The 13,216-nt window shown below is 33.3% G+C and overlaps 1 protein-coding gene across 1 annotated transcript in view; it reads right to left on the bottom strand.

Annotated features, from left to right (window-relative positions):
* MAN2A1 (mannosidase alpha class 2A member 1) overlaps positions 1-13,216 on the bottom strand; it is a 163,067-nt gene that overhangs the window by 68,866 nt on the left and 80,985 nt on the right. The window contains exons 9-12 of the mRNA XM_055315266.1: positions 9,896-10,098; positions 6,964-7,146; positions 2,813-2,927; positions 1,479-1,546 (exon numbers count right to left, since the gene is read on the bottom strand). Coding sequence (XP_055171241.1) covers positions 1,479-1,546; positions 2,813-2,927; positions 6,964-7,146; positions 9,896-10,098 — 569 coding nt within the window. The remainder of the gene's footprint in view (positions 1-1,478; positions 1,547-2,812; positions 2,928-6,963; positions 7,147-9,895; positions 10,099-13,216) is intronic.

The raw sequence follows: 13,216 nt of genomic DNA, 5'->3' as shown, positions 1-13,216 counted from the left end.
CAGGGTTTCTGACCCATTAGGGCTCCATCCCACCCACTCTACCAAGCACCCAAAGGAAGACTTAATGGGGTGCAGATGGGGCATGAATCACTTATAGTAAGCATAAGGCATTCTTCCAGTCATGGAAACAAAGAGGTTTATCCACCAAAATAGAAGAAGATGGATTATGTCTAAAGTTAAAGAGATTTACAGACACCACAGTTTAGTAGGGGCACAATATTTAAGAAACAGCCATATCACATCAACTATGTCAAAATATTATTTAAGACAAAGAAAACGTCTTGTAATGGGATCATTACTGTCTCATGACCTGGCAACCTGGGAAAGCTTTTAAGCCTGCAACAAGATTTTATTTTATTTTATTTTATTTTATTTTATTTTATTTTATTTTATTTTATATTTATTTATTTATTTATTTATTTATTTATTTATTTATTTATTTATTTTCTGCAACAAGATTTTAAAGTGAAGACTGAAACTGTCTTTCTAGTTAATCCCTTCTTTTTCTGGCCAAAAAAAAAAAAAAAAAAAAAAAGTAGAATTTCATCATTACTTAAGTGATACTTTAGTGTTACTAAAAAAATACCTTATCTTCTTGTTCAGAAGTATGAGCTGTATACATTTCAAGTCTCTACTTGAAGAGATTTAGCCAACTGAAGCTTTATGCATAATCAAAATGTCAACTTTATTAGCAATTGTAAATTTTCTGTAATACTTTGATTCCATTTTCTTTTAAATAATTTTAATAAAGACTAGTTAAAATCATGAATTATCCTTTACAACTATTCTTTTATCCTACAATTTGTACATATAAATTTCTCGATGTAGATAGCAAAAAGTTATATTAGATAAGAATACACTGTGTATCTGGGTATAGTGGGTACTGGCCTAGTGATACTAAGTCATTAAAAACAGAAGACTTGGTTAAATAATTACCAATAAAAATATAAAACATTTCTTTATAAATCAGAGGCAGCCACCAAATTAATTGCCCCATTTTCAGGTCAACTGAACACCTTTCCCATTTACCTTAACATAAATCCACAATGTTAAAATGAGACAATCTGACCAGCACAATGACAAATTATCCAATAAACAATTTACGGTAGGAACCCTTCATAATAAAGTTTCTTCCTTCATTTTAAAAAAATGGGATCAGGGATCAATGAAAATAAGTAAACAAAAAGTTAAAAAAGAACATAATCATAAATTATATTTACCATCCCATACCAAGTATCTGTAAAAAAAAAAAATACTGTTAAAATAGTTCAACTCAGCAATCAATGTGGTAGCTATTAACACTGAACATGACAGTCATGGGAAAACAATCCATTTCTTCAGAAAATTTTTTGAAATTAATAAATTTATTAAATAAAATACTGCCTCAATATGTATCCTAGCAAGAGAAAAGAATCATGAAAAAGCAAAAGCATCAAGTTAGGACAGTAGCAAAATTTTATGAGATATTATGTATTTACCTTGGTTCTGCACTCAGCGTTAGGACAGTTTTTTGTGGTAGAGAACCCTGTGAGCTTTGTTTAAAATCCTATAAAAACAAACAAAAATTTTTATTTTTACTTTTAAAATCTAAGTTTCAAAACTAACTATGTAATAGTACTTACAAAATCCTAAGAAGGACACAATGTGGAAAAAAAAAATCCTTTCTCTAGCTATATAAAGTCCACCAAAGTCCAAAATAAGTAATTCTTGTGTGTGCACATATATGTGTGTGTATTCAGCCTTCAGTAGAGCATATGTTACAGGGACTAGAGTCCAATTAGGAGCCAAGTAGATCAGAGTTCTAAAGATAATTTTGCAGAAAGTTTCATTATTTTACCTTTGTATCATAGGTTTCATATCCTTAAGCAGTGTATGTCCACTTACTGGATTTTTTACTTTAATATGAATATGTGATATTTGTAATTTCATTGCAAATATCAGGTTATGAAAATATTGAGGTTATTATCTGATTCCAGATGTGTAAGCTCCAATCACATGCAAAATTTCAAAGCTTATCATTTACAATAGACTCCAATGACAAAATGTTAAAACAATTTTAAAACAACTGAGTTGCTAAGTCGAAGTCTAAAGAGGTTTGCAATTGTTCTTCCTTGCTGTTGAAGAGCATTATTTTCCTTTCAGAGTATGTTCTGTTTTACTGGCTCCTCTGATCCCAACACCGACATAAGCCAAGGCAGATAGCATCCCATCTTACAGATAAATGAACGAGGGCACACAGATGTTAAGCAACTTTTTCAAGGCCCGTGCAAGCAGGTACAGAGGTTGAGGCTAATAGCTAGTCTTCTAATTCCTCAACCTCTCCTCTACTGTTCCACACATCTGAGCCCGGCCCACACCACTCCATGGACTCATCCTGAAACCAGAAGGCAATTTAGGATCATTCAAATTTGAAGTTCAGCAAGAACAGAGGAAGGTCTCATAGAAGTTCAAATACCAGGGAGCTTCTAATTAAAGCCAAGCAAAATAACTAATTATAATGTTCGGTTACCTTCCAATATCATCTTAATGATGTTCTGAAAACCCTAAGTTTCACGTAACAAAGTAAGTTAATTAATTTTCATGCTTAGATTTAGTCAGAACAAAATATACACTACAAATCAACTACAGACACACTTATAGAAAAGAAGAATATATAGGTATTTCATATATAAAATGATACAAATTCTTTCAAATAATGTACAAAGAAATCACTGTTTTTCAATCTCTTTTCACTAAGCTTCTCACCCCCTTTTCCAATCCAAGAACAAAAGAATCACACATTTTTATGATAATATAAAAGGTAGCAACTAACCATGTCTAGGAGGTTATCAAAAGAGTAAGAGTTGTACGAGTTTTTGTCCTTCAAAATAAGTAGTAGCGCTGAATATCCAATTATCTTCTTCAAATTCACCAATGAATTAAAGAGTCTGTGAACCAAAAATTTTACTGGTCTGAGAAGTAATTCAAACATCTGTATACAATATTTTCAGTTTTTTTAATAATGACCAAACTACCATTACTTTCATCCTGTATTCACAAAGTGAAACCTATAACGAATGGACTCTTCTTTGCCCAGAACTAGGTTACCAAGAAAAAAGAAGGTTAATCAAAAGACATCACTAATAAGGATTCATTTAAAATAGAAAATTTTCTGTACGCATCTGAGACGTGTAAATTTATTCAAACTACCGGAACTTTCTATGAATATACACCAAATATTAAGAATATCCAACATGATCACTCCAATAGCTTTAAGGCATTCTAACCAAAAAAGTGATTTGGGCCTTTATGTTAGAAAATTCTTCAACAAATGTTGAAACAGCAGGAAACATGAGATTAAACTGTCACTCACAAGAAAATTCAATCAGTATACATATTTCAAAACTCAAATTCCTAAAGAATTCAAATAAATACTTTGTTGACTTTAGTTTCATGTTCTTGTTCAAAAAAAAGAGAAAGTTTTCAGAGGTCTGGAAATAAAATTGTCTTTGTCCTTCTTACTTTTCTTGGTCATTAAAACTGTTAACTGTATTCAAACTGTATGCCTGAGGAACCAAAGAGATGCGCATGAATCAATCGATTCAAAATCAATTCTGGAATAGAATCTTGGTACATTATCAGCTATTACTGAACCACTATAAATGGGAAAAGAATTTGCTTCAAGTTTTTTTCAAATTCCATCTTGTTTCTTTATAGAACAGGCATCCATAGGTAAACTCATTGGAGAAATCCGTAGAGAAACTTGGCTAACCATGCTTTCAATCAGCCATTGAATCTACTATGGTTATAGGGTGATTATGTTATTTTCCCCAATACAGGAAGCAATTTTGGATCTATATGTTAAGAACATTTTTGTTGGCATGCAACAACAAAAGAATGTGTAAGAGAATTCGAAATAACTTCTTTTTGCAGAGCACTGAGACTGCCTTCAAAGATGTAGGTGATCATAATCAATAAATTAATTAACTATGCTAGCATGTTATACATACACAGTATTAAAGTCTTAGGGACGTGGGTTCAGGCCATCATCCAGCTAAGTTTCTCAGTCTATTCAAGTGCTTTCACCAGACCAAAAAACAGTATGAATGAATACAATTCAGTTATACAAACAAGCCCCTTGATCTAAGTTTATTTTTATTATCTACATGGCTATCTTTATTAGGCTGTCAAAACCTGAAGAACAAAAGTCATGCTCTCCGTCAGCTGAAACCTTTTATGTATTACAGTGCACTGAAGTTCCGATTTAACGGAGGTAATGCCACACATCAATGTTCGTATCCTAAAGGCACACACACACAGTCTTCTAAGGAGATAAGCACAAGGTCTGGCACGGTATCCCCCAAATGCTTTCTCAGGATGCATAAAGCTGTTTTGTTTAAAGCAGAGCAAGACTAAACACAGTAAATAAGTTTGGGAAGCATTGGGTAAAGCAAGATTTTAGACTGTCTCTAAAATCATTTTAAAATGTCTCAACATTTTACCCTTGTGAGATTTCTCAGAGCCTCTAAATTCCTAACACACCCTTATCCTATAATCATTTATAGGATCAGTTCAGGGATCATCACTTGGAAATCAGTTTTCCACTTTGTTATCATTACTGCTCTTGAAAGCAGATATTATCACGTTTGTCCATGAATAGTTGTATCTATACATTCGGAACCTCACACTCAACCTTTGTTCATTTTTTTCTCCGACCCACCTTTATTATGACTAGAAACTGGCAAACTCTAAATCTTTCTGTAACTGATCTCATTACCATTTCTTCTCCTGCACATATTACCCACTTTTAGGCTGAATATTCCATCACAAACACTGTCCAAGTCTAATTCATTTTTTCATACCATGGTTAGAATTAACCTTCAAATAGCCATGATGTATTCTTGCTCTCCAGGTGATAATTATATAATCATTCAATCTATTGTTGAGAGCAGTACACTAAGTAAGAATCACCCTTAGATGACAGAAGAAAAAGCTAGAAGGGTTGGGATCCCTGTTGGCATTGTGGAGCTGCTATACCTGAACTGAGGACTTGCAGAATTCTTCAACATGGCACAAATTTAAGTAGGATAGGATTTATTCATTTTCAAATTGCTATTACTAGCAGCCAAATGCAATCCTTAGCTCTTACACTTGTTCATACAGGCACCTCTGCCAACATCTGAATAAACAGTCAACAGTTCAAGAACAAGAGAACACCCAATGCTAGCTGCCTCTATGTTTATAACTCTTTAACTTGTGTTTTGAAACTTCCTACTTAAAATGTCTATGCTAATGACTTGATAATTGTGTAGACTTTTCAATGAAGTGTAAAGTGCTCGAAAAGCAAATTTACAAATGTCAAGTACAATTTAAGAATTATTGTCTTTTTTCTCTAAGATGCAATTTTGTACGGTGATGTTTTTATAAGCTAAAAGCATAAGCAAACATATGGAGGAACTAATGACAGGCCTTCTGGAAAGGTTATGAAACAGAAAATGTTCTGTTGCAAAAACTCAATGACCTGTACCCAAGTCTCTTTCAATATGGCAGCCAGACAGAGAGCAAGTAGACAGTGTAGGAGAATGACTTCTTCATTTCCTCTTAGGAACTCTTCTGGATCTAAGTTTCACTTTTAGACTCTCAATAAACCAAGAAGACAGGAGCAGATGAAAAGGAAAAAAATGGAGGATCTGATCTTACTTTTGAAAATGCATTCTGTGGAGAAAAACCAACTATCATTATCAGCCAATGAGTGTTTCCCACTTTAAGCCCAGCTCAACCTCAACAGATGCCAAATACATTTGCCACTGAGAAGATATTCAAGATACCACCATGAATATATTTTCAAGGACTCAAGTCAACTAATGAAACCTCAAGAATTCTTTTTCCAAATATCTAGAAAGGCAGTCAAAATACTGTGACTAAAATTTTAATTAACACCTATTATGATTATTGATGTCCATTGTGGGTCAATCTGTAATGTTGACTTTATGTACTGTATGTACACGTTTCACCTGGAAGAGGGAGCATTCATTTAAAAAAAGAGATTTGCTTTTTAAAACTATTAAGAAAATCAGAGCATATTTTAACAGTTTTAAAATATTATCAAATATACCATTATCAAAAAAAGTTTGGAAGAAATAATAATCTAAACTATCAGAAAACAATAATCAAAACCCCTTCCCCAACATAGGAATCTCCTCTACACTGATTTCAATGAATGGTAACCCAAACTCGGGCATGATGATAGAAATCTCACTATCACAAAAGGTAAGCCTTTTGATTATGGGGAAGCACTACTTACAAAGTCTCCTGTTGTTCTGAGCTAAATAAAGCCTGCACTCGTTGTTTCCAACCCTGCAGTGGGAAATTAACTGAGCTTCCACTCCCTCACTCATCTCACAGAGCTTCCAAGAGTTGGATGATTTTGATATCAATACTCAGGCCAACCAATTCTCATACCAATTCCTATATATCAAGGTTTCTAGGTATTCTACTTCTTGGCTCTCCTCTAGGCTGATTCTTTTTTTTGTCAATGTCCCTCTAAAAACAAAAAGATAAAACAAAAAGGAGATATCCAAGAACAACTGGATATGAAATAGGATGAAATTACACTGCTATACAATTAAGTGTAGTTCTTTATCTTCTTTGATTATAGCTATGATTTATCTGATACCAATCCTTGGTCAAGAAGGTAATCCTAATTACAATACTATACTCAGAAAACAGAATCAGCTTTATAATAATGTTTTACTACTCCATTTGCAGAAAATCACTGCAATAAAAAGTTAGGAGAGCTAGGACACTGTCAATAGATTTCCTGAAAACTGCTTTGAATACTGATTTTTTCTGTAACAAAACTTACAAGGGATGTCATTATTAATATGGTCTGATGTACATTAACAACTTCATCAAATATATAAGCCTGTGATCCAAAATTTAAGAAATTCTTGTTTTATAATCACTTTTTAATAATTATATTACCTGGTACCATAATCCACAACCACCCAATCTTTTGCAGTTCCTGTGATAGCATCATGATGTTGAAACAGTCCCAAATTTCTTCTGGCTTCCGTCAGTGCCATGTAATGGGATGATGAAAGAAATTTACTTATCTTGTACTTCTGAGCTTGTTTCAGGGCGAAATAGTAAAGAATTTCAGCAGCCCTAATTGCATAAAACATTCATTAATTTTTATTTCAAAACAAACATTTACTATTTAAAATACGTGGTACTAATTTTAAAAAATCTACAAATTTAGCACAATTTATAAAAAGATATTGATAATAAACATTCCTATGAAACCATCAAGGTATTCATCTAGTATATCTAAATTATCAATCATCAGCGAACACCATGTCTAAATTGATATAATGGGCCCTTGTTCTAGATGGTCCTGGAAAGAAGCCAGTACCCACTGGCAGCAAGAGAGGTTTACTTATGTGTGACATAGTGAAAAAAATATCTTCACACAGCAGTTAAGAAGTGGATAATGGTTTCTGTCCTCTTTTTTCTCCAACATCACCATAGACACATACCATGAACCTCATCACCAGAAAGCCATTCACTGTCACATACATACATGAAAGGAGAGCAGGTGCAGAAATGGTCCCATGAGTGGAAGACAAACAGTGAAGGAGGGGGAGAGAGTGATGGCCTGACAGTTCACTGACAACAGCTAGTCTCTGTACTGAACAAGAACATTCAACAACTAGAGAGAATGTAACAATATAAACTGAAAGGTGATAAAATATATGCTGTCATTTCTCATTTAAAGAACAAAACACTTTAGCTTAAGAATAGTTTTTGAACAAGAATATGGATGGGGACTTATCATTTTCATGCCTTATTTTTTTCATCAGAGGGTATGGTTCAAACATGCGTTTCAAAGGAAGTTCTTTAAAGAGAGATATGGCTTGATGAAGTAAAAAATATAAGAGGGTTCTTTATGCCAAACATTTTAAGGAGGATGGAAAGAAAATCAAGGCAGCTTCAAAATGTATCACAATATTAGGGAAGAGGAGAAATTTGAAACAAACAAAAAAATTCCTTTAAATTTTGAAATAAAGAATATTAAATAATCTGTCTTAAATTCTAACTTTTCTAAAATTCATGGCATGGGAAACATTTAATCTGAATTAAGAAAATTGCATACATATGTTCATATATATCCAATGCACATTCCTGGCTTTTTAAAGAGTACATACATATATAAATATCCCAAAATGTAAAAATGGAAATTAAAAAATATTTTCTTCTTTATACTCTTTGATCCAAATATTTTACAAATGAGCATTAAGATGAAATAGCTATCATCAGACAACAAACTTGTTTTCAAATAAATTAATTATATTTGAAAATCATAATTATTATATGGTTTTTGTTACTTTAAAGCAGAATTTTTAAAATATATTACTCGTACTAAGTACTTCACCTTAAATGTGTGCAATAAATTAAGACTGAATCAACATTCGTCACTCTTTGTCTTGAAAAATAGTTGACTTTTAAAAAATCCATTAGTCCAAAAAAGTCTCTACATTACTTAGTACTTTCTCTGTTTTTATCATGGGTAATTTAGAATAACATAATTATTATATAATAATAATATTATTATTTATATAATAAATAACCTATTGGGTAAGAATGCATCTCTCTAATGTAGGAATATTATTATAAATACAATAATATGTATCCATCAGGCACATTTGTGAATATCCCCAAAAATAGTCAAATATCAGGCTTTTGAAATAATGGTAATGGCATAGCAGCAGTAAAAATAATATAAACACGCTACTATACCAAAGTACCACCCTCAGAGAAATGCGTGATTTTTATAAAAAGGATTCCCAAAATGGACTGTTTCTACCAGTAGAATGAAGAAGGTAGAAGAAGAAGGTAGGTATGACATGACTTGTTATTTTTAATCCTGAGATTCATCATGAAAATGAATCACCATGAATTTGTGATCTGAACTAAGTTGAACGTGTACTTATCATGAAAATGAATTAACCTGCCAGGTGACACACACATAGAGAGAGCCTCAGGAGTCCCTGGCGAGGTTCATCTTTACCAAAAAACAAGACTGAGTTACTTAGCACTGAACTCCCCACTATGATAGCTATTAAGTAAATAGCGGGAATTGATTTACTTAAATCAATTAAAATTAAAAAAAACTAAGAGTTCAGTTCACATTTCACGTGCTCAACAGCTCCATGTAGCCAGTACATACTGAACAGTGCAGAAAACAGAAACTGAGTATTTCTACCGCTGCAGGAAGTTGTTGGACAGAGACTGCAAGCTCTACTGGACAACGCCAGCTTAGAACCTTTCTGTTTTCTACTGACTTCTCTGCCTTCTCCCTGTCTGTACTTTTTCAGCCAACCACTCTGCCTCCATCAGTTTTTGTTTCAGATTTTGTTCTTCTAAGCAGAAAATTAAACCTAGAAATAGGTTTCAGGTAAATAAGAACTAAGGTGGAGCCTTTCAAGTTCTCCCACATATAGTCTTAGATTATGTACTTTGAAGCCCACATTTTGGCCACTGAGAGGTCCTTTTGGTCTTTGCTCATTTCTAACAATTTAGTCTGTCCAGTTCCTGACCTGCAGACACATACGACAATGTCACTGGATATTATCATGGTGTGCAAACAATACTGATAGTTAATTAGAAACATATAAAACACAAAATACAAGAGAAAGTTGAATCACATAAACTGTTTTTCCTTTCAGAACAAAAACCCAGGTAATAATCTGATTATGCTTTGGAGACTTACCTCTGATTGCATTAAAATTTCACAATTACGTTAAACACATCCTAATACTGCATAAAGGCTGTATGTTATGCAAAACTCTACAAAAAGACAATGATGACATAAAAGAGGTAAATAATTAATGTAGCTATCTAAACGCAAATATACCTTAGATGGGATTCCAATATCCTATCCATTCGTTTGTAAAAGGGTCTGGATGTAAAGTAGCCACTCCAGTAATGATCATCTCGGTCAGCGTAAGTAAAAAAATCTCCACTTACAACAGGGAACATTGATTGGCTATTCTTTCCACTGGTTACATCTTCTTTATCCAGTGCATCAAAATAATCTGATAAAGTCCCAAACTGTATCTAATTAAAAAAATAGTTATACTTCAATTATTCATCGTTATGTTAAAATTACTTCTAGCGCTGAAAGGAGAAGTTAATAATAAATATTTAAGATGCACTTCCAGGTTAAGATGAAAATCTAGTTCAGATTTCACAAAACTCAAAAGCAGGGGAAAAATACACAGTATAACTCTTTTACTTGCATCAGGTCCCAAATTAAACTAAAATAAAACTTATACACCCAAGGGTTAGAAGAACTACTGAGATATACAAATTTGTGGATCTGAAAACTCCTTACAAATCTCCAGAATTTTGAACTGTGCAAGGGTCAGGGAAGAGAATAATTCAGAGATGAGTAAAAGATGGGAGGAAGCAGCAAAAATAAAACATTTTATTTACATACCAGTTTTGTTAGCCATTAAGTACTTTCATATGTCATATGCACATACAGTTCCCTGGTGTCCCCTTCCCCCTGCTTTGAGCTCTCATAAGGAGACTTAAAGAACAGCAGGTCATTATAAAATTGGACTTTCTCTACCAGCAGGTAACATTGAATAGAAGGGAAACAAAGAGTGACAAGAATTGCAAGGTTGACTGCTCAAACGAAAAGGCCTTTTGACTAATGATTTAAATTACCAGAACATAAATCCATTTTTATGAGCCCAAGCTATTCTATAAATCAAAAGAAAAAAAAAAGAAGTATTATACCAGACCATGTAAACAGCTATTAAAAGGCAGTGTTTTAGAAATAAATAGAGAATGTAACAGGGGATGTATTCCTCTGAATGACAGTAAGATGCTAATTTTGTTGTTTTCTACCCCCCCCACACACAGATACTAAAAGGTATTTCAATTCAACACGGCGGAAAAATAATTAATAATCAAGAGTAGCTAAAAACGTTGAGTAGCACTCTAGCAGGGTGGTTAAGAACAGCACACAACCTGGACCCAGATAGCATGAATTTCAATTCCATCTCTAGCATTTATTTAATATGTGGTTTTAAGCATATTATATATTGTCTGTGTCTGTGTTACAGCTACTAGAGTTCTAAATAAAATGCAGAGAAACACAAATGGTAAATAATGGTGTTAAGTTTTAGCTATCATTTTCTATTGCAAAAGCAAAATTTCAGCTGGAAACAATAATATTCCTAAGACAAATATAAGTTATCATAATATACCTGTGGCACAATAAATTCTTATTAGGGTAGAAAAGATTTTTTTTAAGATGATTATTTCTAAATCCTTATGTTTATATCACAGAAAAATAATATTCAACAATATTACCTAGTCTTATCTTGGGCAAGTTAATCTATCTCTGCTTCAGTTTCCTCATCTATAATGTGGATAATTATAGAAGCTACCAGGAAATGTTCAGAAAATTAAGTAGGTTAAATAAAGTAAAGCACTTTAAAAAGTTAATAGCAGGGCTTCCTGGATGGCTTGGGTCAGTTAAGCATCTGACTTTTTATTTTGGCTCAGGTCAAAATATTGGTGTTACAAGATTGAGCCCCACACTGGGCCCTGTGCTGGGCATGGAGCCTACTTCAGATTCCCTCTCCCGCTCCCTGTCCCCTCATCAAGTGTGTTCAATCTCTCTCTCTCTTAAAAAAAAAAAGTTAATAGCAAATAGTAAGTACTCAAAAAATGAGTATTATTTATTACTAACACATTCTTTTTTTAAAGATTCTATTAGTTTGAGAGACAGAGAGACAGCATGAGCATACAGAGAGGCAGACAGAGAGGGAGTAGCAGGCTCCCTGCTCACCAGAAGCAGGGAGCATGTCCTGGGGCTCGCTCCCAGGACCCTGAGATGATGCATGACCTGAGTGGAAGGCAGCCAATTAACCGATTGCACCACCCAGGCACCCCACTCACTTAACACATTCTAAAAAGCAGAATGTAAGTGTGTGTGTATAACCATACAAGAGATGAGGGTCATAAATACAAAGAAATACAGCATTAATTTCAGACTCAATAGGTACAGGTAAGTTCAGGGAAGAATACTGATAAAAGTACCAAAATATCCAGCAATCTAAATTTCTGATCCTCACGTTTTCATCTCTGTAACAAAGGACTTCTATTAGATAACAAAATCCCTTTCAGATTTTAGGGAATTATGGCATGCTACAGAGTTAATATTAACAACAAAATATAAAATATACTCTTTTAAAATATCTTAATTAAATTTTGGTACTAGCCAACATAAATCTATTTCCCTCTCGGCAATTTCCCAGGGCAAAGTTTATGTAAGTGGTCTGGTAGGCCTTCTCATAAACTTAATTCAATCTCAAATGACTGGTATGTAATTCCGTATCTATGCTAGAGTAGTTCCAAAAGAAATTAAGAGTAAATTTTCCTACAGAGTCTCTTGGTAGCTCAAATAAAGTACATATTCGGGAGATCTAAACAAATAACCAAAAAAAAAAAGGTAAATTTTTTTTACACTAACCTTAAACATAATCAAACTTCTCTTTCAGAACATAGGAGGAAAAATTACATAAATTGTTAAATCACTGATGATCGATGGCAAGCTATCTCGGCTAGTAGTACAATGTCAGTTTTTTAGCCATCTAAATTCAACTGTTTACTTTTGTTTTTCCTTTCATTAAAGAAAAAAAATGATACATTGAGGCTCCCAGATTGGGCAAAATAACTTCAAACATCCTATAGAGAACAGATGTTAACTAGATAAACCAGAGAAAAAAAGCTTTTGTTTAAAGGTATCTAAGGGCACTCAAAGCACCCAACAGTTGAGTCACAGAAATTCTGGAAAGAAAGAAAATACATTAGAGGTCACTGGGAACAAGGTTAGAAATGCAAAAGTCAACTGTATTTTTATATATGGAATATACCATGTTCATGGATGGCCTAATATTTTTAAAGAAGTTAATTGTACTCAAATTGATCCATAGGTTCAATGCAATCCCAAACAAAATTGCAACTTTTTTTTTTTTGTTTGGTAGAAATTTAAAAGTTTATCCCAACCCTTTTTAGAACTATAAAGAAAAATAACCAACTCAATCTTGAGAAGGAAAACAAAATTAGAAGACTTATGCTATCAGACATTAAGATCTATTATAAAACTAGAGTAATTGGGGCAGCCCGGGTGGCTCAACAGTTTAGCTCCACCTTCAGC

Source organism: Nyctereutes procyonoides, unplaced genomic scaffold, assembly GCF_905146905.1.
Source record: "Nyctereutes procyonoides isolate TBG_1078 unplaced genomic scaffold, NYPRO_anot_genome, whole genome shotgun sequence".
Taxonomy (NCBI): domain Eukaryota; kingdom Metazoa; phylum Chordata; class Mammalia; order Carnivora; family Canidae; genus Nyctereutes; species Nyctereutes procyonoides.
The sequence above is the reverse complement of the archived record's forward strand: the minus strand, read 5'-3'. Positions and strand labels throughout refer to the sequence as shown.